Source organism: Phyllostomus discolor, chromosome 8 (assembly GCF_004126475.2).
Source record: "Phyllostomus discolor isolate MPI-MPIP mPhyDis1 chromosome 8, mPhyDis1.pri.v3, whole genome shotgun sequence".
Classification (NCBI taxonomy): domain Eukaryota; kingdom Metazoa; phylum Chordata; class Mammalia; order Chiroptera; family Phyllostomidae; genus Phyllostomus; species Phyllostomus discolor.
Window position 1 is genome coordinate 38784096 of NC_040910.2, and position 26280 is coordinate 38810375.

A 26280-nucleotide genomic window follows, 5' to 3' on the forward strand; every position below is an offset into this window, starting at 1 on the left:
TGCTGCATTAGTGCTTGATCCATGTGTGCTATACAGTAGTCATTCCATTAAAGTTTGCTGCATACGTGGCATATAGCGGGTGCTGAGTAAATGGGGGCCCCCCAGGCCCAGTATACAAGAGGTGTTCCATTAATACTTGCTCCAAGAATGGATGAGTGGCTCCCAGGAGACCACGAAGGCTGGAACCCCAATGTCTCGCGTAGGGCTGGGGTCTCCCAGCCCTGTGACTGCATTGGCGAGGTCCAAGCCTCCAGCTCTCCAGCGGAGCGGGGCCGACTCGGGCCGAGTTGAGCCGAGCGCCACACAGCCAGCCTGCCGAGTCCGCCACATTCCCACAATCCCGGGCGGCCCTGCCTGGCTCCGGGCTGAGCGTCCCCCTTCCCAGGTTTGCGCAACCAAACTGCGGGCGCGCCCGCCTCGCCCCGCCCCACCCCGCCCACCCTGGCCGCTAGTCCCGCCCTCGCGGCGGGCGCGCTAGCCGCCGCCGCCTCCCATTGGTTGTGCCGCCCGCCCGTCGGCTCTGTGCCCTGGAGTGTTAGGTTGTACGGCGCTGTCGCTGGGTCGCGGCGGCTGCGGTTGGCGGCGGCGGTAGCGGCGGTGGCGCGGACTCGGGGTGGCTAGGCTGGAGTGCGCGGCCGAGCGGGACCGGCGTTCTCAAGCAGCCGAGTGGACCCGCCGGCCCGGGGGCTATTGCTGAGGGCCAGGCGGGCGTGGACAGGGCGGCTCCAGGCAAGGGCCGGGCCGGGGGGCAGCAGCGGGGGCGGCCGGCGGGCGGCCGGGGCCGGGACGATGACTCTGGAGTCCATGATGGCGTGTTGCCTCAGCGATGAGGTGAAGGAGTCCAAGCGGATCAACGCCGAGATCGAGAAGCAGCTGAGGCGGGATAAGCGCGACGCTCGGCGCGAGCTCAAGCTGCTACTGCTCGGTGAGTTAGTCCGGGCCTGCTGGGGTCCGCAGCAGCCGACGGTTCGCGTGCTGTCGGGCGGGGCCGACACTGTCGGTGCTGTCCACGCCAGAGACAGGGGCCTGGGGGTCAGTCCTTGTCAGTGCTGTCCACGCCTGGGGTCTGGGGCCTTGGGGTCAGCCCCTGCCTGTGCTGTGTATAGATCCCGTTTACGGGGTGTATCCCTGCCTGCACTGCCCACTGTGGGGCCAGCCCCTGCCCGTACTGTGCACACGAGCTCTCAGGTTTCTTCAGAGCCAGTCGTTGTCACTATCATCCGTGTCGAGATTCTGGAACCCTGTGGGTAAACCCCTACCTCTGCTGTTCACATCCGTATCCCGGATCCTCAGGTTCAGCCTGTGCAGTCAATGGGAGATCCCTGATCCTTACTGGGTCAGCCCTACCTCGGTTCATGTCGGGCCCCCAGAACCCTGGAGGGTCTGCCCTCTGCCCCTTCTCACGAGATGAGCCCCCACCCTGCATAGGGCTGGCCCTCCCACTGTTTCTACCCAACTGAATATTCCCCCTCGTTTCCCCCAGCATCTGTTCAGGCCCAGACCTTTGGGTTGTAATCCGCAGACGCGCCCCTCACCTCCCAGGATCCCATCTCTGCTCTTCCCACCAGGTGGAGCCCTGTTCCCTACACGCAGGGCCTATCCCCGCCCCCCCCCGCCCCCCATTCCCTCAAGCTCTCTGTGTCTCCTTAGCTCTCCGACCCCCCACCCCCACCCCAGCTCCCCGATCCTCCCTTCCTCACTGCGGGGGAAAGAACTTTTTCCCTCCTGAAAAGGGAACACACTTTTGGGGAAAGACAGACTTTCTTCTCTTCTGGATGTTTCTGTTTTAGCTGGAGGTTGGGAGCAGGTGGGGTCCTAAGTCTTTGCAGGTTTTCAGAACTGGCCAACTCATCAACCTTCCCCAAGTCTTTTCGTTTGCCTTTGTGGGAGCTGATTCTCCTGGGTCCTCCTCCTCCTCCTTCTTCCGGGAAGATTCCTGTTGGAGTTCCTACCCCCTCGGGGCACACCTGTTGCAGGGAGTGAGTTGGCCTAGCTGTCAGCAAAGTGTTGTCACCCCAAATAAGGGCTGTTGAAGGACTTACCTATGCTGTCAAAGACAAGAAGGTCATTTACAAAACAGAAACCTGGGCCCTGCCCTTTATGAGTCCTGTTTCATTTTCATTCCTGGACTGTGGGGAAAGTTGGAAATGCTGGCAAGCTGCTGGGAGGTAGCTTTGATGGGCCTGGAGCAGGAGGTCCGGGAGTGTTTAGAGGCCTTGCGGAGCTCCTGATAGTGGATAGTGGCGTTGGGACGCAGCAGGTCTTGACAGAAATGCATTGCTTCTCCCACCTGCAGGGTCCTCCTTTTGGTGAAATACTTGCCCTATTTTGTTTTCCAAGTATATGTATTTTGATTTACCTAAAGACTATGAAAAGGCCATCTTTACAGAAGAGACAGGTAGCGAGTAATCTTAAAGTTTGGAGGAAATGTGCAGTGGTATTCGAGTGGCACTTAGAAGGACCTTGTGGTAGATGGCTTTTGCAGTGGGCAGTAGAGTTTATCTTGGAAGGGCGTTGGAAATTACCACCAGCTGGCCTCCATCAGGGGCTGTGTGAACCTCCAGGCACCCCCGCAGTCTGTCCATAGCATGTCTAGGCTTCAAGACTGATGTGAGGGTCAGGGCCACAAGTCAGCAGCCTGTGCTTCTGTAGCCTTGGTGTGCCTCCTCATTTTCCCTGGGCCCAGAAGCCCCCCAGGAACCTGGCAGCTGATCTAGAAGCAACCAATGCCTGCCTGAGGGCATGGGGAGTCAGCCACAGGGGCACCTGTGTCAGCATTTCCACTCTTCCTCTCCTGTGCAACTCTAGGGGGCCCCTAGCTCACAGCTGCCTGCACAGTGGGGGATCAGGCACCTATCTCTTGAGGTTACATTCGAGGCATGGGGGGCAGATAAGACAGGGAGGGTGACGTGAGCTCACAGGTCCATGGTGAAGGGTTCTGACATGAGGATAGCTGTCAATGCTGGGTGGAGGTCCAGGGGACGTGTGGGGATGGGGGCTGATCCTGAGGTGCTCCTTACCAGTGATCCTGCAGGCTTTGGGCCTGGGACTTTGGGAACCCTGGTGACCTTTATGTGTCCTGTCCTGAGTATATCAGGCAGCCTGTCCTGCCAGACTGAGGACACCTTTCTGGGAAGACTTTGATGACCAGAGGATGGGGTAGGGTGTGAGGATGCAAGGGAGGGCATCCTTACTGAGTACCCTCTGCCTGGTGCCAACCTGCTTATGGGACTCATTCCAGCCTCTCCCCTCCAGCAAGCCAGCCACTGGCCAAGGACTGTCCCATTTTGCAGGGAGAAAATTGAGGGGCGGACCGAGCTTTCCAGCTGCAATCTAGGCTGAAGGGGGCTTGTTTCTGTGAGGTTCTGGTGGTGTCTGCCTTGGCACCTGGGCTTGAAACCAGGGGGAGCAAGTCATCATCACTGGAGGAGCCCTTGCCTACTTCACGTCGGTCCGATGTCTCCCTGGGCCTGTGTGCACGTGACCGGTGGGGCACTCAGCCTGGTGGGAGTTGTTTTGTTTTTAAAGATTTTATTTATTTATTTTTAGAGAAGGGAAAGGAAGGAGAAAAAGAGAGAGAGAAACATCAGTGTGTGGTTGCCTCTCACGTGGCCCCCTCTGGGGACCTGACCTAGCAATCCAGGCATGTGCCCTAACTGGGGATTGAACCAGGTGGTGGGAGTTTTAATGTCCCATCCTGGTGGCGAGAGTGACCAGCCTATGGAGCTCTTGGAGCTATACTCTGGCCCCGCAGACTGGGGGAACTTACAGGCTCTGTCTCCAGTGCTTCCCCCATGGTTCCTTTTTAAGATGGATGTTCATCACCTCAGAAAGGCATCTCTTTTCCATACAGCAGGGTCTCCCCCTTAGCACTGGGGACTTTGGGGCCAGGTCAGCCTCCGTGGGGCACTGTGGGGAGTTGAGCAGTACCCCTGGCTCCACCCACCCCATGGGGGTGATGCCAGGAACACCCCCAGTCTGACAACCACAGATCTTCCCAGACATGACCTGGCGGGCCCTGGGGACGGGACCACCTCATCTCAGAGCCCCTGTCCCGTGGTGGTAGTACATGGTGTGAAATGTGTGTTGCAGTGCAGATCAGTGTACATTATCTGTCAGGTGTTTTGTGAGTGCTTAAAAAGTACGTATTTTAGTTGGGTCCAAAGTTGTGTGTATGTGCATGTATGTGTGCACTTAGCACACAGGGTACATGTGAATACATGGATGCAGGTCTTCAGTGTCACAGCTCCGGTGTTCCTGGCTGTGTCCTTGTTAACGCTGTGTCTGTGGTTGGGAGTGGGATGGCCAGTATGTCTGTGCTGCAGTCCCCACAGCGTGCATCGCTCTCCCGTCCTGTGAACCAGAGCCCCAAGGCCCAGTTGGGAGCTCTGGGGCGGGGGTCCCAGGCAGGCGAGGCGCTCTGCCTCTGGCATGGCCCTTTGCCATGGCTTTCTGCCATTTGGTAGAAACCACCAAGAGGGATCCCTTGTCTGTTCCTCCAGGCAGGTTTCCCATTTGAAACTCAAGGCCCGTCCTAGAGGCGCAGAGGCCCAGAGGCCCAGCGTCCTGACCAGGCTGAGCCCAGTGGCTCCAGGGATTTCTAAATAAAGCAGGGCGGTCAGTTCCGCAGGCTTCCTGTCAGCCAGCTCTGGGCCCCACAGAGCAGTGAAAAGGCCTGGAATCTGGCCTGGGGTGTGGTGGCTCCGGAGGGAAGGGCGCGCCTCCCAGTGCTTTGAGGTGCAGAGTGGAGTGTGGCCCCCAGCTTCTGGCAGAGCGCCTTGGCCGCATCCTCTGCAGACTGAGAGCAGAGAGCACCTTTGGGTGGCCTCTTGTTCGCCCCCTGATTCCCCTGGGGCTGTGAAAGGACCTCAACTCACCCCAGGAGTCTTCATGTACTTTAAATTAAATTCAATTAAATATTTGTGGCTGAAAAGGTCTGCTTTCCCTGGTGCAGTCCCTGGAAGTGCCTCAGGAGCCCAGACTGCCCTGGGGCCCAGCTCTCTGTTTTCCTATGAGGCCCAGGAGGATGCCCAGTGCCTGACAAGGCTCTGGCCCCTTCCCCTGGGCCTGCAGGGCCAAGCCTCTGGGACAGCTCCCCACAAAGGACAGTTAGTGTTGCAGGCGCTCAGAGCGTGGCCTCATCAGGTGTGTCACCGAGCTCTGGGGCCAAGGCTGGCGCTGCACTTCATCTGCACAGACACCCGTGCTTCCGGGCCTGGTTCTGTGTGTGCCGAGCTGTGCCGGTCACTGCGGTGAGACTGGAGGAAGTGCTCGGCCTCAGACATTTAACCACAGAAGGTTTCACTTTCTGCTTCTTATGGTGGAGCTCTCCTAGGTGCAGCCCCACACACCACTGCAGTCATCACTGCCTGTGGCCTTGGACATTTGGAGTGGCGTGAGGGAGACCAGATATAGCTTAGATGAGGACCCCTGGCAGAGGGGTGCATTTCTCTCTTCTCAATCCAGGCCCTGGGCTAGGTGCGTCTGGTCTGGACCTGTGAGCCATGCAGGGTGGACAGAGCTGGACAGTAGTGGGGGGCAAGGGTCCTATCTCTGGTCCCCCAAAGGGTGTTCCTTTTCTAGCTAGCAGCTGTGCCCTGTTCAGTGGGGACTGTTAGCCTAGGTAGCCCTGCGGCCTGGTGTTTGTGAGTGGTGGATGGGTTTTGTTGGTAGAACTCAGGATGCTCACAGAACCAGGACCCCAGACCTCAGCTGGTTGGCTCGTGGACAGAGTCGTTCATAGTCCTTGTGCCTCTAGGCCTATGGTCTCCCTGTGCCTCTCAGCCTTAGGGCCCTGGCCGGCTGTGGGCATGTCACTCTGCCCGGGCGATGCCTCCTCTTTCGATACCCCTCACCCCTGCCCCACCTCCAGGTCCTCACCACCCCACCACCATGTGTCACAGAGCCTCTCGGGCTTCAGAAATGTGTTCTGAGTGACTGATTTGTGATTGAATTCATTCCCCCCAGGCGGGTGGAATGGGAGTCACCTAGCACCCCCTGATGCCCCAACTTGCCAGCACGTGAGGCTCCCTGCTCAGGCAGTCCCATTACCACCTGCCTGTGGTCCTGTGCTCTGCCAGGTAGGTGCACAGGGATTCCGGGGCACAGCTCACATCTGCCTGTCTCTGAGGTCCCCCGAAGGGGGCTCGGCTCAACCACCCTGAGACCTTCTCCACGGACCCCAGCCAGGGTGGGCAGCAGGGGAAGTGCTTGCTCCAGGGTGAGACCATGGTCACTCGGCCGTGTTTCCCAGGCTGGGCTCCTCGTCTGTTGGATGCGAATGGTGCCCCTGCCTCTATGGTGGTATGAAATGGCATGCAGTGAAAGCTTTGCATAAGTTCCTTTTAATTATTTTTTTAGATTTTATTTATTTTTAGAGAGGGGAAGGGAGAGAGAGAAAATCAATGTGTGGCTGCCTCTCACAAGCCCCTCACCAGGGACCCTGCCTGCAACCCAGGCATGTGCCCTGACTGGGAATCAAACCGGTGACCCCTTGATTCACAGGCTGGCACCCAGTCGACTGAGACACACCAGCCAGGGTACAGAAGTTCCTTTTAGAAAGCTGCAGGAACTGGTGGTGGCTCAGTGGGTTGGGTGTTGTCCTGCAAACCAAAGGGTCACCAGTTCGATTCCAGTCAGGGCATAGGCCTAGGTTGCGGGCCAGGCTCCCAGTTGGGGGTGTGCAAGAGGCATCCGATTGATGTTTCTCTCGCACATGGATATTTCTCTTCCTCTCTCTCTCCCTTCCTTCCTTTCTCTCTAAACAAACAAACAAACAAACAAATAAATAAAATATTAAAAAAATAAAGCTGCAGGAGTAGCCCTGGGAGGTGTGTGTCTATGCCAGGACTGGGGTGGGAAGTGCTAGAACATGCCGGAATGCGGTTTCTGTCCACATGTGACTCCCAAGTCTCGGTTTTCTCTTATATGAACTGACAGCGGTTTAGGATTATTTCAAGGATAAGGTGCTCTGGTGATGGGTTTTAAGCTGGGGAGCACTGTTGTTTTTATTCACACTGTCCACACTGGCCAGCAGGTCCCTTGGCCAGTCCCAAGACAGGGAGCAGGCTTCCCTGACTTGCATTGGGGTCCCCAGCGCCTAGGTGGTGCTGTGGGAGGTGGGTGCACAATAAGCTCCTTTCACGGTGTGGCTCCAGCTGAAACGGGCAGAAGCTCCCTGTCCTGTCATGATGTCTGTCTGCTCGTGGACCTCGATGGGGGGCGTAGAACTGGAGGGACAGGAGTTGACAGGTCAGACTTCTCTGGGAGACTCCTGGGGGGTGGGAGTATGACCTGGGGGCGGGTCCTGTGTTTCTGCCCCATAATTCCTTTCATCTGAGTTGGTGGTGATGGCAGCAGGCTGGGCTGGGCATCAGGGTCCATCCCCACCTCTGTCTCCTGGCCCTGGGCCCTGCCCACCCACCTGCAGCTGGGCTAAAAGCTGGGTGCAGAGTGGGTGGGACTGGTGGCTTGTGCTGTTCCTAGTCAGGGCCCAATCGATGTTTCTCCCCCTTCCTCCCTTCTCCTCTCTCTAAAAATAAGTAAAGTCTTTCTTAAAAAAACACAGCATTTGGGGATAAAAATGGGGGCTCAGAAGACACCCACTGAATTGGTGGGCAGAGCCAGCGCCACCCTTGGGCTATTGCACAGTGGCCTCCGCTATAGCAGGTGGAGTGTCCTGACTGAGGGGTGTCGCACCTCGGAGGCCCCTGGGCAGGAGAGGTCAGCCCCCCCTCACGACTGCCCTGGGTGGAGATAAGGTGTGATGAGTCCATAGGTTTGTATTTCTGTCCTACTTCCTGTCTCTTATCAGTGTAGGTGGCTGCTGGGGTGTTCTCTCTCTGGTGGCCCTGTGGCTGCTGGCTGAGGAGCACTTCCCCCAGTGCGCTTACGTGTTCTCACTTCCCTGCGGCAGAGGTTGTGGAACGGGAGAGATGGGAGTCCTGGGGGTGCGGGGAGACACTGTGGTCGTGAAGCCAGAAGAACCTAGTCTTTTGAGGTCCTATGGTTCTGGCTCTGTGACCTCAGCAAAGCCGCTTAACGTCTCTGTGCCTCGGTTCCCTCACCTGTCCAGCGGGAGGCGGGGTGATAGTTGCATCTCGGAGTGAATGAAGGAACGGATGAGTGGGGCTGAGAGGTGCCTGTAGCAGCTCTCCCCAGCAGCATGAGGGTTTTGTATTTTCTGCATCTCCCTGCATGAGGCCGGCAGCCCTTTCTGGTCCCGGATCTGTTGACACAGCTCAAGCGAGGTCCGTGCTGCAGTCCCAGGCTGTGCTTGCAGGAGCCGTGCCTGGCAGTGCTGTGGCCTGGGCCTCCCTGTGGCCCCAGGGTTCCTGGTTTCACCACCCACACCCCAGAGTGGTGGGCAGCCTGGTGACTGCTCCAAACCCCAGTTTCTGACAACGACATTAAGCGTTTACTGCCAGACCGAGGCCGTCTGCTCACGGGGTGCCGACATGATGGCCGTGCACCTGAGTCTGTCAGTGGCACCAGATAAGCGCCATCCTTCCTGCACTCCAGGTTGCAGCTGGCACTGGGCCGAACCCCCTTTCTCTCCCACATTTGGGAGCATTTGCCAGGGCTTGGAGCTCAGACTCACTTCCTTTAATCCAGTCCGAGATCTCTACCAGTTAGCGAAGGCGGGTCGGCAGCCCCCTCGCTGCACAGAGGGGCTTGTTTTCCTCCTCCTTCTCCCATCGGTCTCAGCGGGGGCAGCACTTGCACTGCCCTCCTGGTGGTGGCAGGATTGGGTGTACTAGGGGGTGTCCTGCTGGCCTCAGCCCTGCGCTGTCCCCCAGCCCGCTAGGCCCCATGGACGGGCAAGCAGGCGCTGTCGCCACCTTCCAGGAGCTCAGCTGGGCGGCGGGGGGGGGGAGACCTTCGACCCCTGAGCTCTACTCCCAGGCCTGCCCCAACCCCTGTTCTCAGAGTAACCAGAGGTCAAGTCCAGCCTGCCTTAGCTCAGAGGACCTGGGGGCCTGTGGGAGTACATGACGGAGCCAGCACTGTGGATTGGGTCAGACTTAATCGGGGGATACTTTGTGCAGGGCCTTCTGTGACCTGTGCTAGGGCTGGGGCAGGAGGCCGCAGGCAGACCCTTAGTTTTTGGGAGCTTGCCCCCAGTGTGCTGAAAATGAGAACTGTAGACCTCACAGACACAGAGTAAATGGCCGGGGTGGCCTTTGGAAAGAACGGCTGAGGTGTCAGGGTGCTGGACGTTTCTTGGAAACCATGAATTTGGGCTTCTTGTGCCAGGAGCTCTGTAGGGTTGGAGGGGAAGGGCGCATGGGGGTGGTTTGTATTTAACAGGGGTGGGAGCGCTGGCACCCAGCTGCAGGTGCCCACAGACGTCCTCGCAAAATGCTAAGCTCGTCGTGTTACCAAGAAACTGTGGGGAGGCAGGGCTGGGGGTCCCATGGACGCAAATTTGAGGTCTGACTGTAGCCAGGACCTGCTTGGCTTCCTTATGGGGAGGTGGCGAGAGTGTCACTTCCCCGCAGTATCGTCACCTGAGCAGGCACCTGGACCCACAACCACTGTCAGGGCCTTGAGCGTTGCCAGCACAGGAGGGACGCTCCTGTCCCCCTCCCTATCTCGTTGCCCCTTCCAAGCACCCACCTACTCACCCTCCCTCTCTATAGCTGTCTCATCTCAGAAGTGCTCTGTAAACTGGACCGGAAGGCATATAGCCTCCTGGGGTTGAGTTGTTTCCCGCTTGGCACAATTCTGTGGCACATCAACCATCGGGTGTGTCAGCGGGGCTTCCTTGTCATCACTGAGTAGTGTCCATGGTGTGGGTGGGCTACAGGTTCACTGTCTGCCCAATGAAGGACATGGGGCCAATGCCACTTTTTGACCACTATAAATAAAGCTGCCTGGAATGCCATCTGTGGGTCCAGGTAGCTGCCCTGTGCATGGTTGGGGCGCAGTGGGTGCTGTGGACCAGCAAGCATACTTGGGCAGAATGAGACTCATCTTGGGCATCTTGCAGAGTTTTGCTTGAGGAGGGGGCTTGCTTTTCTCAAAGTGGGGGCAGCTGTGGAAGGGTGTGTGTGACAAGATCTCCTAGGAGGGGCAGGACTGAGTGCTGGGCAGGATATGTTGGAGGCAGGAGGGCACAGCTAGCTGACCAGGGCCCTGGAGAGTCTGCAGTGGACTGGGAGGGTGGCCATGGGGTCCAGGCAGGCTTCACACCCAGAGACTTCTCTGGGTAGGTGGACATTGGTTAGATGCATGGAGGATCCCAGGGCCAGAGAGTCTGTCATGGGTGACATGTACTGACAAGATGTACCAGTGGCTGAGTTGACCAGGAGACAGAGCAGCCAGCTCAAAACGAAGCCAGATCATCTGAAACAGGTAACGTGGGCCAGCATTGTGTGGTCCAGAGCCTGTCCCTCCCTTCCCCCTGGGCGCAGTGGTGGCTGAGCACCTCTCTGGCCAGCCGGGCTTGTCCTGTTCCAGGGCGGAGGACCTGCTGGCTCCTGCTGCCCATGCCACTGCTTCTGGCTTGGAGGTTCACGCTTGGAGCTGGCCCTGACGTCTCCTCACTCCATCTCTGTTGGCCCAGAACACGGGTGACACGTGGCACCCTCTCCAGCATACCTCCCCCTCTGTGGCCGCCGCCTGCACGCCCTCCTTTCTCTGACCTTCCTCAAAAAGTGATGGCTGCCCATTCCACATCCCAGGCCACATCGCCCCTGGGGTGTCCCCCCCGCCCAGCTTTACTGCCTCAGCTTTACTGAGACACCGTTGACGTGGGGCATGTAGTAAGTTTAAGGCATACAACATGACGATTTGATGCAGATATGTATTGCAAAACGACTGTCACAGTTAGATGAATTAACACCTGCACCGCCCTGTGTGCTTGAGCTTTTTTTGTGCCCTTTGCCTCCTCTGGAGGTTGGTCATGACTACTGTCGTTGTAGTGTGGGGGGACTTGCAGACTGATGGCTGAGGGTTTGGAGGGACCTCCGTGACCTTGGCCACTTGCCTCCTGACCCCTGGCATCTCCAGGGGCTGGCAGCTTCTCATCAATCATGAGGTGGCGTTCAGGACCCCTTGACAGACAGGCCCCTGCACTTTCCGCCCTGTCCTGGGGCCCAAGCAGTGTCTCATACTGGTTGACGTGGGCTGCATGCATGTGTGCATGTATGTGTATGTGTGTAGATGTGTGCACACGTGTGATGCACACCCCTCAGTGTGCCTGCACTGCCTCTGGAGAGCTCCATGGGGGGCTCTCATGATCACTTTTGCCCCCACTTTAAAACGCTGACACGAGCCCATGCCTTCCTCGTTCGGGCAGCAGTCGCGTGTCCAGCCTCCTCACTTGTCCCCCTGGCGCCCTCATGTGAAAGCCGAGGCTGCCTTTCCTTCTCTGTAGTTGGGGCAGCGGCAACACTGGGGCCTTGGGGACCAAGGGTGTGACACGCCTGGCCTGGCCTTATCTGGGTGTGTGGCTTTCATTCTTGTACCTGTTTGCTGTGGCCAGTGAGAGACCCTTCCAGAAAGACTGGCGGGGCGGTTACCTTTGTATAATAGTGTTTTGTTAGCACAGGGAGCCCGTCCTTAACCCTGACCTTATGGGACACTGGGTGGTATCTGGGGCATCTGTGGTGGTCATGACGGGGGTGCTCCTGGCTTTGAGTGGGTAGGGGCCAGGGATGCTGCTCAACACTGCACAGTGCGGGGGGCGACCTCCTGCCCCCAGGATGACTGTCAGCAGTGCCGGGGGCGGAGGGCCTGGTCAGGAGGAAAATACAAGTGACACTGCTAGTGCACCGCCCACCCCTCCCTGCAGCGCAGTCCCTCTGGGGAGACCTGGGGTCACGTGTGCGGACCCGCTGCCCTCTACTGCTCCTGGAGCTCGGTGGGTTTGGAGCAGGTGGGTGTTTGGCGTCTTGTACATTTTGGTGGAGGAGATTGTCTGAGGTAGGATGGTGTGGAGGTAATTACCACTTGATGACAGAACCAAAGCCATATTTATTTATTGCAGAAAGGGCCTGAGGTAGTTGATAAAGTAGCAGAAAGAGGCAGTTATGGCCAAGGTCCCTGCTTTGTGCTGTGTCTCATTTGTGTCTCGGGTCTCCCCTAGTGAGCTCAGGCACCTGTGGTCAGTTACTCAGACGCTGGCCGGGGGGCCCCTGGCTGCAGGGTGGTGTGGTCATTGTGGGGCCCATGGGGTTGGCCTCTTCTCCAGGAGCTTCTACTCAGAGGTTGGTGACAGACCCCTGTAGAGAGACTGCCCACACAGGTGGCGGCGGTGGTTCCCAGTGTCCAGGGCCAGGAGCTGCCTGCCTGGGGCGGAGGTCGTGAGCAGATGGCACCATGGACAGAGGCGCGGCTCTGGCAGCTGCATAGAGGTGGGCAGACACAGGGTGACTCACAGAGGGTGCTGAAGATGAGCCTGGTGGGGTGGGTTCCGGCAAGTTTGGGGTGTTCTGAGTCCCTAAAAGGGGGTAAGGGGCTCAGTCTGTGAGAGGGGACCTTTGTTGTGTTATTGAGTACGGTCTGAGACATTCTTGGAATTGAAAGGTTTTCTCTTGCTCCGTAATTGGATCACCCCAAAACTTAGTAGTTGAAGAGCCCAAGGGCAGGAATCTGCACGGCTCTGTCCGGGAGTCTCTCCTGAGGCTGCGGTCAGGCTGCTGGCTCTGGCCGCGTCATCTGAAAGCTCCCAGGCCTGGAGGAGCCCCTTCCACCATGGTTTCCTCACGTGGCTGTTGGTGGGAGGCCTCAGCTCCTCAGAGATTTGTGGACACGTTAGAACCACTGCAGTCGCTGTCCCTGGGAGCGGGGGTGCATGAAAGTGGGGTGACCAGGGCGGTGAGAAGCGGAAGCAGAGAGGGCCCCGGGCTGAACTGGTGCTGGAGTGGGGCTGGAGGGCTCGGAGGTGCGCAGGTCTCCCGGTCGAACCGCCTGCACTGGGGCGAGGGCTTCCTCTCCAGGTCGGGGCGTACGCAGCTGGCCCTGGGGCCCTTTTTGGGTGGCTTCCCTGACTTGGGTCTTGTGAGGCAGCAGAACCTCAGTGTGCCCCTCTCTGAGGTGGGGGGGGCGGGCAGAGTGCTCACCCTAGAAGAGCTCGGTAGGCTGGCCATACCCCTTGTGCTTTTTGAGGAAGAGATGAGACACAAAGGGGTTCGGTGAGGCGCCGATCAGCACGGTGGAACAGAGATAAGAGAGCGGATGTGGTGGTGGGAGGGCAGTGGGTGACACCCTCTGGGTGGACATGGGACGCAGTGCTGTGGTTGTGCTGGATAGAGCCGTGGGGCACCCTGGGATGTCTTCATGCTGGGTTGCATTACAGGTTTGGGGCTAATGAGAAAGGAGCTTCTAGGAACCTTGGGGCGATGACCCTGTGCCCTGCAACTTGATTTAGCCCTCACTGCCGCTGCCTTGGATGCAGATACCAAACTCCTACCCTAAAGGAGACTGTTCTGCAGTTGGGGGTGCGGTGGCGGTGTCGATAGACATTGTCAGATTAGACTGGGATCCAGGGTGGGCTTGGGAAGGGGCTGAGTGAACACCGAGGGAGACATGGCCGGTCGTCCTGACTAGGTAAGGAGGTGGCGGCATCTGGTGGAGAGACATGTAACTTCTGGGGGCCTTCACGCCCTCGTCTGCAGCCCTGTTAGTTCCGACCTGCGCTGAGCCGGACCCAGTGTGGTGGCTGCTTGCCCCCGTCACTGTGGCCCAGCGGGCACTGCAGGGGACAGACCTGCCTTCGTGTGCCCAGATGCTAGACGTCCTCCTTTCTCATTCCCTTTTTATTTTAAAGGTACTGTTTACCCTAAGATTGTGTTTTGCTGTGTATAATGTACACTTTTTTGTACACATTTTTGAGGGAAAAATAAGGATGTGTATTATGCATGTTACACATGGGGAATACCTGAAATACCTTCTATCTGTTCTTATGTCTTGTAATTATTTGTTACATAAAATTTTTTGTAATATGTTCAAAAATAAGTGCTAAAATTCCTTTATAGTACCAAAAAAAGTATTTAAATAAAAATAAATCAATAATTGAATTAAAAATAAATGAAGACTTTTCTCCTGAAAGTTTGGGCCAAAAACATGGGGGCACATTAAACTTGGCAAAATACGGTATTTGCTTTTAGAGAAAGGGGAAGCGGAGGAGAAGGAGAAGGAGAGAAACATTGATGTGCGATGTGCAAGAGAGACAGCTACCAGCTGCGTGCCTCTTGCACGCCCCCAGCTGGGGACCTGGCTTGCAGCCCGGCATGTGCCCTGACTGGGCATCGAACTGGTGACCTTTCGCTTTGTGGAGTGATGGCCAGTCCACTGAGCCACACCGGTCAGGACTGTCCTCCCTTTCTCTGATCCTCAGCGTCCTCTTGTGTAGGACGGTACAGGTGGGAGGATGACTGAGGTGGATCTCAGGGAGGTGCCTCAAAGAGTGGTCGCCTGTTGGTCAGGTGTGTCCTGTGCCCCATCTGAGGGCCAACGTTCCTGCGGCCAGGAGCATGTGTCCCAGAGGCTCGTCTCCTGGACCGCTGGGTGGAGAGGTGGTGGGGACATGGCGAGCTTGCGAGCTGTCAGCATGTTGGCCGCTGTGCTTTCTCATTGGGCCGTGTTGCGTGTCGCAGGCACGGGTGAGAGTGGGAAGAGCACGTTCATCAAGCAGATGCGCATCATCCACGGGGCAGGCTACTCGGAGGAGGACAAGCGGGGCTTCACCAAACTGGTCTACCAGAACATCTTCACCGCCATGCAGGCCATGATCCGGGCCATGGAGACTCTGAAGATCCTGTACAAGTACGAGCAGAACAAGGTGAGGCTCTAGGCTGTTGGGAGGCGCCACCTGGGTGGCATACGGGCTGCAGGAAGAAGTGGGGAAGTGCTGGGCCTGCACTTCCTGGTGGAACCCCAGCCTTCCCTACCAGGTAGGAGCGCCCTCATTCTGTGGGCTGGAAGCCGTTCGGTGGGTTAGTTGCCTTGGGGTGGGCTGTGTGAACTCCTGATTCCTGGCCCCTCAGACCCCTGTCCTACCAGGTGCTTTACACACCATATCTGACCCTCCTGGCGACCCCATGGAGGTGGCACTTCCCTTTTTTTTTTTGTCTTAAAGATTTTTAAAATTTATTTTTAGACAGAGAGGAAGGGAGGGGCTAAAAGAGGGAGAGAAACATCAATGTGTGGTTGTCTCTCATGCGCTCCCTACAGGGGACCTGGCCTGCAACCCAGGCATGTGCCCTGACTGGGAATCGAACCTGTGACCCTTTGGTTTGCAGGCCCATGCTCAATCCACTGAGCCATACCAGCAGGGGCTTTTTTTTTTTTTTTTTTTTTTAAGTAACAGCTCTGTTGAGATGGAATTTACATACCATACAAGTTACCTTTTAAAGTGCACAACTTGTTTTTAACATAGCAACAGAGAGTCATGCACCATCACCTTTATTCAATTCCAGAACATTTCCATCTCCCCAAAAAGATACCCTGTTCTCATCAGCAGTCACTTCCCGTTTTCCTCCGCAGCCCCTGGCCACCATGACCCCACTTCCCATCTCTGTGGATGTGCCCATTCTGGACATTTCATGGAATTTGAATCACACCGTGTGGCCTTTTGTGCCTCGCCCCTCTTACGAGCATCATGTATCCGAGGTCCACTCACATTGTGACGAGGGTCAGAGCTTCGCTCCTTTTCAGGACTGAGTAATGTTCCAGTGTGTGGATGGACCACATTCGCCCATCAGTAGACATTTGGTTGTCCCCACTTTTTGGCCTTTGTGAATTCTAGTGCTGTGACATTTGTGAACAGGTTGTTGTTTATCCCCACTGGAGAATATGTTCATTAATTTTAGAGAGGGAGGAGAGGGGGAGAGAGTGTGAGAGAAACATTGACGTGAGGAAGAAACATTGATCGGTTGCCTCTTGTACGTGCCCCCACCAGGGACTGCACCTGCAACCCAGGCATGTGCCCTGACCTGGAATCGAACCCTCGACCTTTCGGTTTAGAGAGTGACGCTCTAACCAGCTGAGCCACACTGGCCACAGTCGTGAACAAGTTTTTCTTTGCACACCTTTCCTCATTTGGCCTAGGCGTGTACCCAGTGACAGTTTGCTCTCCCCAGAGACTGTTCCAGCAGCTAGCACTCATCATAGCTCTCGCTGGTGACCTCCCTCAGCTTTGCTTTTGTAGATCTGTTTTGGGGGCTTCTCACACACCCAGCAGTTTTCCCTGAGTGAATGCATGGCCCGGAGTCCATTTCTGTCCAAAGAAGGCTTAAGTCAGTCCATTTACTTTTAGGTCTGAGAAGGTCAGTCAGGTTTCTGATGTGTCTCTGATGGGTGTGTTCTTACCTTTACCCCAATCACAGGTTTTCAGGGACCCCCACCAGTCCTGCCACCCTGGCCGTGAGGTCACCTGTGTGGGGCCACTTTGAGCCTGTGGCCCGCTGGGTCTTGGTTTGCATGATCTCTTCCGGCTGAGGCTCAGCAGAGTTGGTTCGCATTTGGACCACAGATGACCCTCAGCATCTAGGACAGAATGGGGCAGACTGCAGCCTGTTTCTGTAAATGCAGCCTTACTGGCACACACCTCCCTCACCTGCAGAAGCCCTCTCTAACACACGGGGACGTGGGGGCTGAGCAGCCCCTGTTCTGAGATGCCTCAGTCTCAATCTCGGGTTTGCTTGAGGACCTAGCCCTGAAGGACAGCTGTGGCCATCATTCTTGTTTCTTTCTCTTTTGTGTTCATGCAAAACTGGAGTCGGTGGCTCCAGCTCTGGTCAGCTGGGTGCTGAGTGTCCAGCCATGTCCTGGAACGAGGGGTGCTCCCTGTGTGTCCAGGCCCGTGGAGAGCCCACGGCCTTTCTCCCTACTTCCTTCACAGGCCAATGCGCTCCTGATCCGGGAAGTGGACGTGGAAAAGGTGACGACCTTTGAGCACCGGTACGTCAACGCCATCAAGACCCTGTGGAACGACCCCGGCATCCAGGAGTGCTACGACCGGCGGCGGGAGTACCAGCTCTCCGACTCCGCCAAGTAGTGAGTGGGGCGCTGCCCACCCACCCTACGGGAAAGTGGGCTGAAGGTCACGTGGGTCCTGGTCGGGGGTCTGGGAAAGAGAAAGGACTGTGGGGAAACTACAGCAACCTGGAAGAAAGGCGGACTTGGTTAATGACCCCGAGAATGCTGACTAGTTAGCGTGACGAGCGGGCTAGACTAACAGAAGACGTTCATGGTGGGGAGACTGGGTGCGTGCTGGGTGTTCCTGTTGAGTCTCTACAACTTTTCTGTGGATCTAAGACAACCCTAAAATAGTAAGTTCGTTTCTGGAAAGTTACCCCTCTAGCACAGCAGCCTCTCTTGGAAACCCTGGCGCTGGTCCCCTTTCTCCTAGAGCAGCTGTCCTGGGGCAGCCATAATTGGAGAGGGCCTCCCGAGTCTTTCCCTGGTCGGCATCATTTCTGTCCCATGTGACCCAGCAAATGACCTCCTCTGTACTGTCTGGATCAGGGATGGGGAGGCCTTGTCCCATCTTGTCCTGAATATTCCAGGCTGCTTCCACCCCTGCTGGAGAGACCCTCGCAGGCCCCTCCCGGATGCTTTGAGGGCTGGTGGTGGCTGGGATGTCCCCTCCTCTCACGGCCTGGCCTAAGCAGCCCTGTCTCTGCTCTCCTGCAGCTACCTGACCGACGTGGACCGCATCGCCACCTCAGGCTACCTGCCCACCCAGCAGGACGTGCTTCGGGTCCGTGTGCCCACCACTGGCATCATCGAATACCCTTTCGACTTGGAGAACATCATCTTCAGGTGCCCGTGTCCTGGCTTCCTGAGGGCAGGGGAGCCCTGGGGCCGCTCTGAGGGCTCTTTGTTCCCAGACTCTGAGCCCCCGTGGTGGGCAGCAAAAGATGCATTGGACCTGGTCTTTGCCCCCAGGGAGCTTCTGATCCAGAATGGGAGATGAGGTCTATAAATAAGTAACTGTCCCCAAGTGCCAGAGTGAGCCAGGCCCCAGTGACTGTTGGGGGCTGGCCAGAGGCGGCCTGCGGGAGATGGCCTTCTGGTGGGGTCTTCAGGAGAAGAGGCCACACGGGGCCGTGCGTGAGGGAGGGTGCTGAGCGGTGCTGGAGGAGAGGGAAGTGGTCTGGAGTTCCTACCAGCACAGGGGTGCTGTGGGGAGTTGAGGGGTCCTGAAGGCCCCTTATCCAGCTGTATCTCATCCAGCTGTGCCCTCGTCCAGCTGTGCACTGGTCTGGTTGTGTGATCACGAAAGACAGACCAGAGCCCTGGCACCGAGCTCATGGCCCAGCCCCAGTCGGCGCTCTGATGTCCTCAAAGGACGGCCTGATTGCTCCAGTGTGGGAGAGGAGCCTGGTCCCAAGGGGGCTACCTCATGTGGGCCTGGTCCCTGGGGGCCTAGGTTTCAGCTCAGCTCTACTGGGGAGGCTCATGCGCCGGAGAGGCTGTGGCCCCAACACCATTGTCCCTGATGGCATTCCCAGACTGGCTGCAGCTGCCAGCCTGTGCTTGGCATCCAAGCACAGGGCTCTTGGTCTGTCACCACTCTCTCTCCTTTCACAGTCACCCTGGCACGTCTGCCCTCCACCTGTGCTTGCTGGAGTGTCCTCTCAGAAATCCCTGCCAGGTGGACTCGCCTCTGTCGGCCTTGGCGGGTCGCCTGTGCTTCAGCCCTGCCTTCCACTTGGGGTGCAGGGGGGACAGTTGTGGGGATCTCCACCTTCTCCAGCTCAGGTTGGGGGGCTTGAGGGCTGTTCTCCTTACAGCCTTTGTCTTCCTTTTTAAAAATAGTCTCTTTGCTCGTTATTGGAAACCCAGGGAACTCACCAGCAGGAAGGAGAAAGCCCCTGTAGCATACTGACTCTCAGATGCCATCCCCAGTCCCCACCCCCACCTACCCTTTTGTTTCTGGACCCATTGTTTCTTGCTTGCTTCTCACGTTGGACAGGGAACTCCGCAGCCTGCTCTCTTCACCCGGTGACCGGACGCCCAGCTCCACTCTGTGCAGCCCGCTCTGCGCAGCCGTCTGTTCATTTCCTTGCAGCGACTGACGCATGTCCGTCAGCGACTGCCCCTTGGTCTATCTGGGTGTCCCTGTTGGGGAGGTCGAGACTGGGGCTAGTGTTTTACAGAGGATGCTGCGTGGTGACCAAGTAGGGGAGGGGTTTCCTCACGAGGGGGGATGTGGGGTTGGAGGGTGGGCGCATCGCAGGTCCCACTGGCTCCACGCCTCACACCCAGCACACGTGCCTGTCCTCGCGCTTTAGACCAGGGGCTCCTGTCAGGACAAGAATCCATGGCTCTTGGAGCCAGACGTCAGGCCTGTGCTGTTTTCTCCTCATTCCCACAGATATGGGGGCCTCTGCTGGCTCCCACAGATAACGGGGGTCCTCATGGCTCTCACATGTATTGGAGATGCTCTGGGCTCTCACAGGTATTAGGGGGCTGTTGGGGATCAGACAGGTATTGAGGGGCCCTCGAGGCTCTGACGTGTATTGGAAGACCCTCAGGGCTCCAATGGGTACTGGGGAGCCCCTGTGGCTCTGGCAGGTGTCGGGGGCCCTCAAGGCTCCGGCAGACGGGGCCATGCTGGCGAGAGGGGCTTGCTGGCAGAAGTGGCAGTAGTTTCGTCTGCGGAGCCCAGCACTGAGTCCCTGCGGCACTCCCGTCCCCTGCAGGATGGTGGATGTGGGGGGACAGAGGTCCGAGCGGAGAAAGTGGATCCACTGCTTTGAGAATGTGACGTCCATCATGTTCCTTGTGGCCCTCAGTGAATACGACCAAGTCCTGGTGGAGTCGGACAACGAGGTAAGGCACCCCTCCTGGTGCTCGGCCTGTGGGGGGAGGGAGGCCGTGGGCAGAGGGGAGGGCTCCCCCACACCGGGCCCCGGGGCCTCGTCAATCCTGGAGCCTTCCCTCTGCAGAACCGCATGGAGGAGAGCAAAGCCCTGTTCCGGACCATCATCACCTACCCCTGGTTCCAGAACTCGTCGGTCATCCTCTTCCTCAACAAGAAGGACCTGCTGGAGGACAAGATCCTGTACTCCCACCTGGTGGACTACTTCCCCGAGTTTGACGGTGAGTGCCAGGCTGTCCTCGCCTCTCTGGGCCTGGGGCTTCCCGAGTGGCTCCCGCAGAACAGGAGGCATTCTGGAGACCCGGGCCCACCGGGTCTATTGGGCAGGCAATCTGGGTGCCTCCAGAGTACCCCCTTTGCCCCTTCAGGCCTTGATGTCCTCATCTGACAGCCAGGAGGGTGGTTCCCTCGGGCCGGTGCGTGGTTGGGGCCGGCCAGGACTTCCCGGGCCCGGAGCTGTGTTCTCACAGTGTCGTCCAGGGCTCTCCCAACACCTGATGGGCAGAAAGGCCTTGTGTCCCCAGGGAGCACTGACTGCGGGAGGGGCACCCCACAGTCAGGGCATAGCAATAGGAGGGATGTGCTAGGGTGCACGGTTCCCAGTCCCTCATCCAGTGGCCTGGCCATGGGGAAGAGCGTGGTGCTGGGAATGAAGAGTGACCCAGGACCACCGTCCCAGCACCTCCCTGGATCAGCCGAGCTAGTAGTGGAGGGCAGACAACTCGTGTGCACCATCCTACCTGCCTTTTGGCACCATGCTTGGTCATGCATGAGCTGTAGCTGTTCACGCTCCAGCATGCTCAGCCACTCCCTCCTCCCAGGGCAGGTGGTGCTGCCTGTGCTGGGAGCCTCGTAACCTGGGCCACTGGCTCCTGCCCTGTAGACCTGAGTGAGGCCTGGCAGGGGTTAGGGTGCTGGGCTCTGAGCTCAGCCCTCTGAGCCCCTTGGGTGGGGCAGCGCAGACAGGGAGTCCCTCTGGTTGGGGGTGAGCAGGAGGTTTGCTGGGAGGGAACAGTGAGGATCACGGGACCAGCATTTCAGGGTGAGTGCAGACTGTGGACTAGACAGGAGGGACATCACAGGCAGGGGCCTCTGGGCAAGGGTGTGGACATATGGGGGGACAGCCAGCACGGCCGTGAGAGGTAGTGGCTGGGGTGGCAGCTGTTTGTGTGTGCACATGGGTGTGTGTACGTGCATATAGGTCTGGGCATGTGTGCACGTGCCGGTCCACCTTTGGATGTGGGGGTGTGTGTGGTGCGGTGTGAATGGGATGGAGTGAAGTGAGGCTGGGAAGGAAGGTCGGCCCCAGTTTGGAGCAGTGGTGGGACCGGCTTGGGGGGGGCCAAGGGCCCGTGCAGACCCCTGCACACACGCCTGCACACACAGAGCTGCCTCCTTGAAGCCGCATCTTGGCCCAGGAACCTACGGCATACGCTGCCCCGTGTGGCTGGCACGCCAGCGCCCGTCCCTTGCACGGCAGGCCTGACTCACCCGCCTCACCTCCCTTAGGGCCGCAGCGGGACGCACAGGCCGCCCGGGAGTTCATCCTGAAGATGTTCGTGGACCTGAACCCCGACAGTGACAAGATCATCTACTCGCACTTCACTTGTGCCACCGACACAGAGAACATCCGCTTTGTCTTTGCGGCCGTCAAGGACACCATCCTGCAGCTCAACCTGAAGGAGTACAACCTGGTGTGACCCTGGGGGGCCCCCGGGACAGGCCCTCCTGTGTGACGGCGTGACCGCGGCTCTGCGCGCGGAGGAGCTGTTTTTTTTTTTTGTTTTTTGTTTTTTGGTTTTTTTTTTCATATTTTTAACAAATGGTTTTTATTTCACAGTTATCAGGGGATGTACCTCTTTCTTTCTATATACTCCGTGCACCTTCTCACCTTTGTCAGCAGCAAAGGCTGCCTTTTTCTGGCCTTGACTGTGGCTCGCCTTTTTCTAGAAAAAAAGTGGAAAAAAGAAAAAAAATGAGACAAGCAGAGATGAGACACGCGAGCACCCTGCCCCCTGCACCTCCAGGCCTCCCTCAGTTTCCCCCACCCCAACCAGGGCCGCACCTTTGGGCCACCGTGGGACAGAGCCGCCCATGGCCCTGGTCCCTTGGCGTGGAGATGTGGAGACTGTGACTGACTGTTCTTTCTTCCTTTTTTTAAGTTATTGCCATCCTCACAACTTTGCTGTGTTCTTGCTCACTGGACTCCAAGAAGTGGGGGTGGGTGGCACCCCCGTTGCCCACCCTGGGAAGTGCCTAACCATTTTTTTAAGGGAAAACAAAAAGTGTACGGGCTCCTCTGCGGTGAAGGAGACGTCTGCTGACCCCGTCTCAGCCTCAGGTGGCTGCCTGGTCCCCACCGCCCTCTGAGAGCCCTGGGGCTTGGGGGGTGTGCTGGGCGGTGTCTCCGGGGCCATCTGGTCTGCTTGGAGCTCCTCCTGGCCTGGTCCCTGTGCACCCAACGGCCACGTGCTCACCACCCAGGCTGGGGAGCGCCCTCGGGAGTCCGCAGGGCCCAGGCTGGGAGGGGGCGCCCTCTGACGGGCCTCCCTCTCGCTCTCATTCCATGTTGTAGTCAGTTTGGAAACAGTGATGACAGTGGGCTGGGGACTTTTTCAGAATATTCTCAGGTCTGTCCCCACAAGGCAGAGAGAAGTTGAGGGAGAGTCCTGCGGTGGTTCCCAGGCACGGTAGCCTTCGTCACACGCACTTGCTGACCCCTACTCCCTGAGCCGCTGGGAATCAGGCAGCGGGGGCACTTTGCCCAGAACTGTCAAGGGTTGCGTAGGAGCCAGCAGCTGGCACCTTGGCCCCTGGGTGGCCTCCAGGCCGTGGCTACTCACTGAGCCAGAGCCACGGGCTGCCTGGCCTGGTGGCCCCTCCCAGAGGAGCTTGGAGGGAGGACACAAGCAAAGGGCTGGTCTTTTGTGGGGTGGAGATGGCATTTCACACGATGTAGACTGAACACTACAGTGTTTGCTTTTTGCACACATGGGAGGGGAATGAACCGCCAGCCACGTGGGCCCTGCCCATGCGCCTGCACCGGACAGTAGCAGTCTGCGTGGCCTCACCGTTTGGCACCATTAACAAACACAAAAGAAACAATGCAAAAATGCAGCCCTCCTAGACAGCCAGTTGCTTTCCCTCTCCCGGTCCCACCAGCAGGACAAAGCCAGAAGGGCCTCGGGGCAGTGGGGAGGGGAAGGCAGGCAGCAGTGGGGGCGGCTGCATTCCTGGTGATGAGCCCCATCCGGGGGCAGAATGGCCCCGCCATTCCAGCTTCTCAGTCAGTTTTCGAAGAAGGGTCCTTTTTGTGCCATGTATCTTTTTGAGGGGGTTGAACATAATCCCCCATTCTCACCCTCAGTTGGGGGAAGCAGGTGGTGCTGTTGCCAGTGGGCCTCTCAAGGGTCCAGATCACAAAAGGGGACCTGGATTGGGCTTGATGGGTGGTGTGAGCATGTCAGGGAGCACCCAAAGAACCAACTCCTCTTGGAGAGGGGGTAGTGTGCCAAGACTCCCACAGCCCAAGGTTGGCTGGAGCGCCAGACCACCCCCGCCTGAGTCATCTGGAACCCTGTGGGCCCGACCCCACCCCAGGAGCTGAGGGCAGGGCCGCCCTCTGTCCCAAGGGAGTCCAAGACCAGTTCTGTGCCAGTGTCAGTGCCAGCCAGGACAGGAGGACTCGGTCCCTCTCTGGTCCCGTGCCAGATTGGATAATGTCTTTGATTTTTACCCTGATGAACTAATGCTCTCTCTCGTGCCAACCTCCCCGCTCCTCCCACTGTGTCGGGTCACAGTACAGCTAATGCCCCCCACACCCAACTCCCTGAGAGAGATGTCCTAGTGCCAATGCCCCCTAGTGGCAGTGCGGGAACTTGCGGCCAGTGGGGTGAACACTGTCTGGTTATACTTGTATATTACAGTCCTGATTTCAGACGATTTAAACCTTAACCTATTTAAAAAAAAGAATATTATATAAAAATGCTGTTTTTAAACTTTTGTCATTTGAAATGCATGTATTGTCGCGCGTGCCGGGGGATGGGCACGGTTAGCTCCATGCCAGCCTGTGGCAGACAAAGGCTGGCCCGTCCAGACGGCGGGACAGCAGGCTCTGCTCAGTGTGTCGGGGCCCTGACCCCTTAATCCAGAGATAACTGATGGAAATTGACTTTTCATATCTTTCTCCTGAAATGAATTGTTTTAAATTGGAATAAATCTCGTTCCTAAATGCTGCGGCCCCTCTGGCTTATTTCCTGTTGCTGGCCACAGGCATAGATGGGGGGCAGTGGAGGGGCCCTGAAGGCCCCCGGGATGTCGCCTGGTCCCCTGTGGGTAACCTGGATCCTGGCGCCTTCCGGCGGGGGTCTGAGCTCACCGGAGCCATAGCCGCAGCTGCCTCAGGGAGGCCTTCCGCCCTGGGCTGGGACTGGGGCACCAGGGGCCCTGCTCTGAGGTCCTCTTACTTTGCTCTTCAAGCTCACTCGCCTTAAGGGCTGGAGCATCCTGTGAGAGAGGCACCTTCTTCGTGGGGGGCAGGGACCAACACGCCACTTGCAGTCAGAGATACTGGGAAGACCAAGCTGCCCACCTTTCTGTAAACTGAAGATGGATGGCAGGCTGTCCGCTGTCTTTTTTCAGTTATTTTTTTTCCTAAAGGTTTTAATCATGATAAATAGGCAACATAAAACTGACCATCAACCATCTTGAAGTACACGGTTCAGTGGCATTAGATTCACAGTGTGGTGCTGCCATCCCCACCATCTAGTCCGTCTCCAGAACTTCCTGGTCTTCCCAAACTGGAACTCTGTCCCCATTAAACACTAATCCCCGGGCACCCCCATCTGCTTTCTGTCTATGAATCTGATGTCCTCTAGAGACCTCGTGTGATTGGAATTATATGGTATTTGTCCTTCTGGGTCTAACTGATTTCATTCAGCATACTGTCCTCCAGGTTCATCCGTGCTGTGGCAGGTGACAGAATGTCCTTCCTTTTTAAGGCTGAACAGTATTCCCTTGTCTGGCCAGACTACCGTCCATTCATCCGTCTGTGGCACTTGGGTTGTTTCCCCCTTTTGGCCATTATGGATAATGCTGCTGTGAACAGGGGCGTACAAATCTCTGAGTTCCTGCTTTTACTTCTATTGGGTAAATGCTCAGAAGTGGGTTTTCTGGGTCATAGGGAATCTGGGAGTCGGAGGAGCCGCTGTCCTTTTTTCACGGCAACTGCCCCGCTTCACATCCCCACCAGCTGTGTGCAAGAACTCCAGCTTCTCTCCACCCTCCTCCTCCATCAACAGCACACCCTCGAAGGCTCCCTGTGTGCCAGGCACCATCCTAGGTGCTGCAGGTACAGCGGGGGTCGGGGGAGCAGCGTTTGTCACCATGACTTCATCGATGGAGAAAAAGCAGAGCAGGGAAGTGGGATGAGCAACAGTGGCCACTTCAGACAGGTTGTCAGGAAAGGCCTTTCCGAGAAGGCAGCATATGAGCGGGACCCTGGAAGACACACAGGGAAGGAGCCGTACTGTGGTGCCCTGAGGGAAGGGCTTTCCAGGCAGAGGAAGCAGCCCGTGCAATGGCCACGGGGCAGGCCTGTGCCTGGCATGTTGAAGGAACAGCAGAGAGCTGACTCGGGTGCTCACGGGTGCCCCTGTGGATGGCACAGAGGAACGGAGAAGAGGGAGGAGGTGAGGACAGGGAGGGGACAGGGGCAGGTCCTACAGGAACTTGTGAGTCACAGGACTTGGGGTTTTCTTCTGAGTGAGGTAGGTGCCCTGGAGGGCTGAAGGACAGGACCTAAGTTGGGTCCTCGCAGGAGCTAGCCCTTTGGTGCCTGCTGTGGGGAGGATAGACAGGAAGGGGGGTGGGGGGAATGCAGGGCCTGACTTGGGTGCTCACAGAGTGCCCTCTGGTGGCTGACATGGGAAGGACAGACTGGGGGGCAAGGGTGGGAGCCTGGGACCAGGTTGGAGGGGGACTGAGCTGTTGCAGGTGGGAGTTGATGGGAGCTGGGCTAAGTGAAGCCTCAGGAGATAAGCTGGACTTGGGAGGTCGGTTTGGGAAGGGATCCTGCTTGAGGCTGCCGGTGCACATGGACGTCACCTAGACTTCATGCCCTCTGTGCCCAGTGGGGGCCGGTTCCACCTACCTGCTGGCTCTATCCAGCATCCACCCAGAGGAGGTCCTGTCGTCGCCCCGGTTCCACACGGGAAACCAAGGCAGGGAGAAGTCAGCCCCTTGCCCTGACGGCAGGCCAGTGCTCCCCTGGTCTCGGCACCAGCTGCAGCCTGTCCTGGTTGAAAAGGCAAAAAGGAAACATGTAGTCCTCATTACAGAATCAGGAGTGTTTCAAAACCAAAAGCCTTTAGAGCCAGGGTCCTACTTTCAGGAAGCTGCCCGGTGCGCCAGAGACAGGCACTCAGCGCTCACGCCGTGGCTGT

General features: G+C 57.6%; 1 protein-coding gene across 1 annotated transcript; it reads left to right on the forward strand.

Annotated features, from left to right (window-relative positions):
- Positions 1 to 789: 789 nt before the first annotated feature.
- Positions 790 to 24068, forward strand: GNA11 (G protein subunit alpha 11). Its single transcript, XM_028520141.2, has 7 exons — positions 790 to 925; positions 14604 to 14788; positions 16850 to 17004; positions 17644 to 17772; positions 19659 to 19788; positions 19905 to 20058; positions 21347 to 24068. Exons 1-7 carry the CDS (start codon positions 790 to 792, stop codon positions 21535 to 21537), a joined length of 1080 nt encoding a protein of 359 aa, XP_028375942.1. The 3' UTR covers positions 21538 to 24068.
- The last annotated feature ends 2212 nt before the right edge of the window (positions 24069 to 26280 follow it).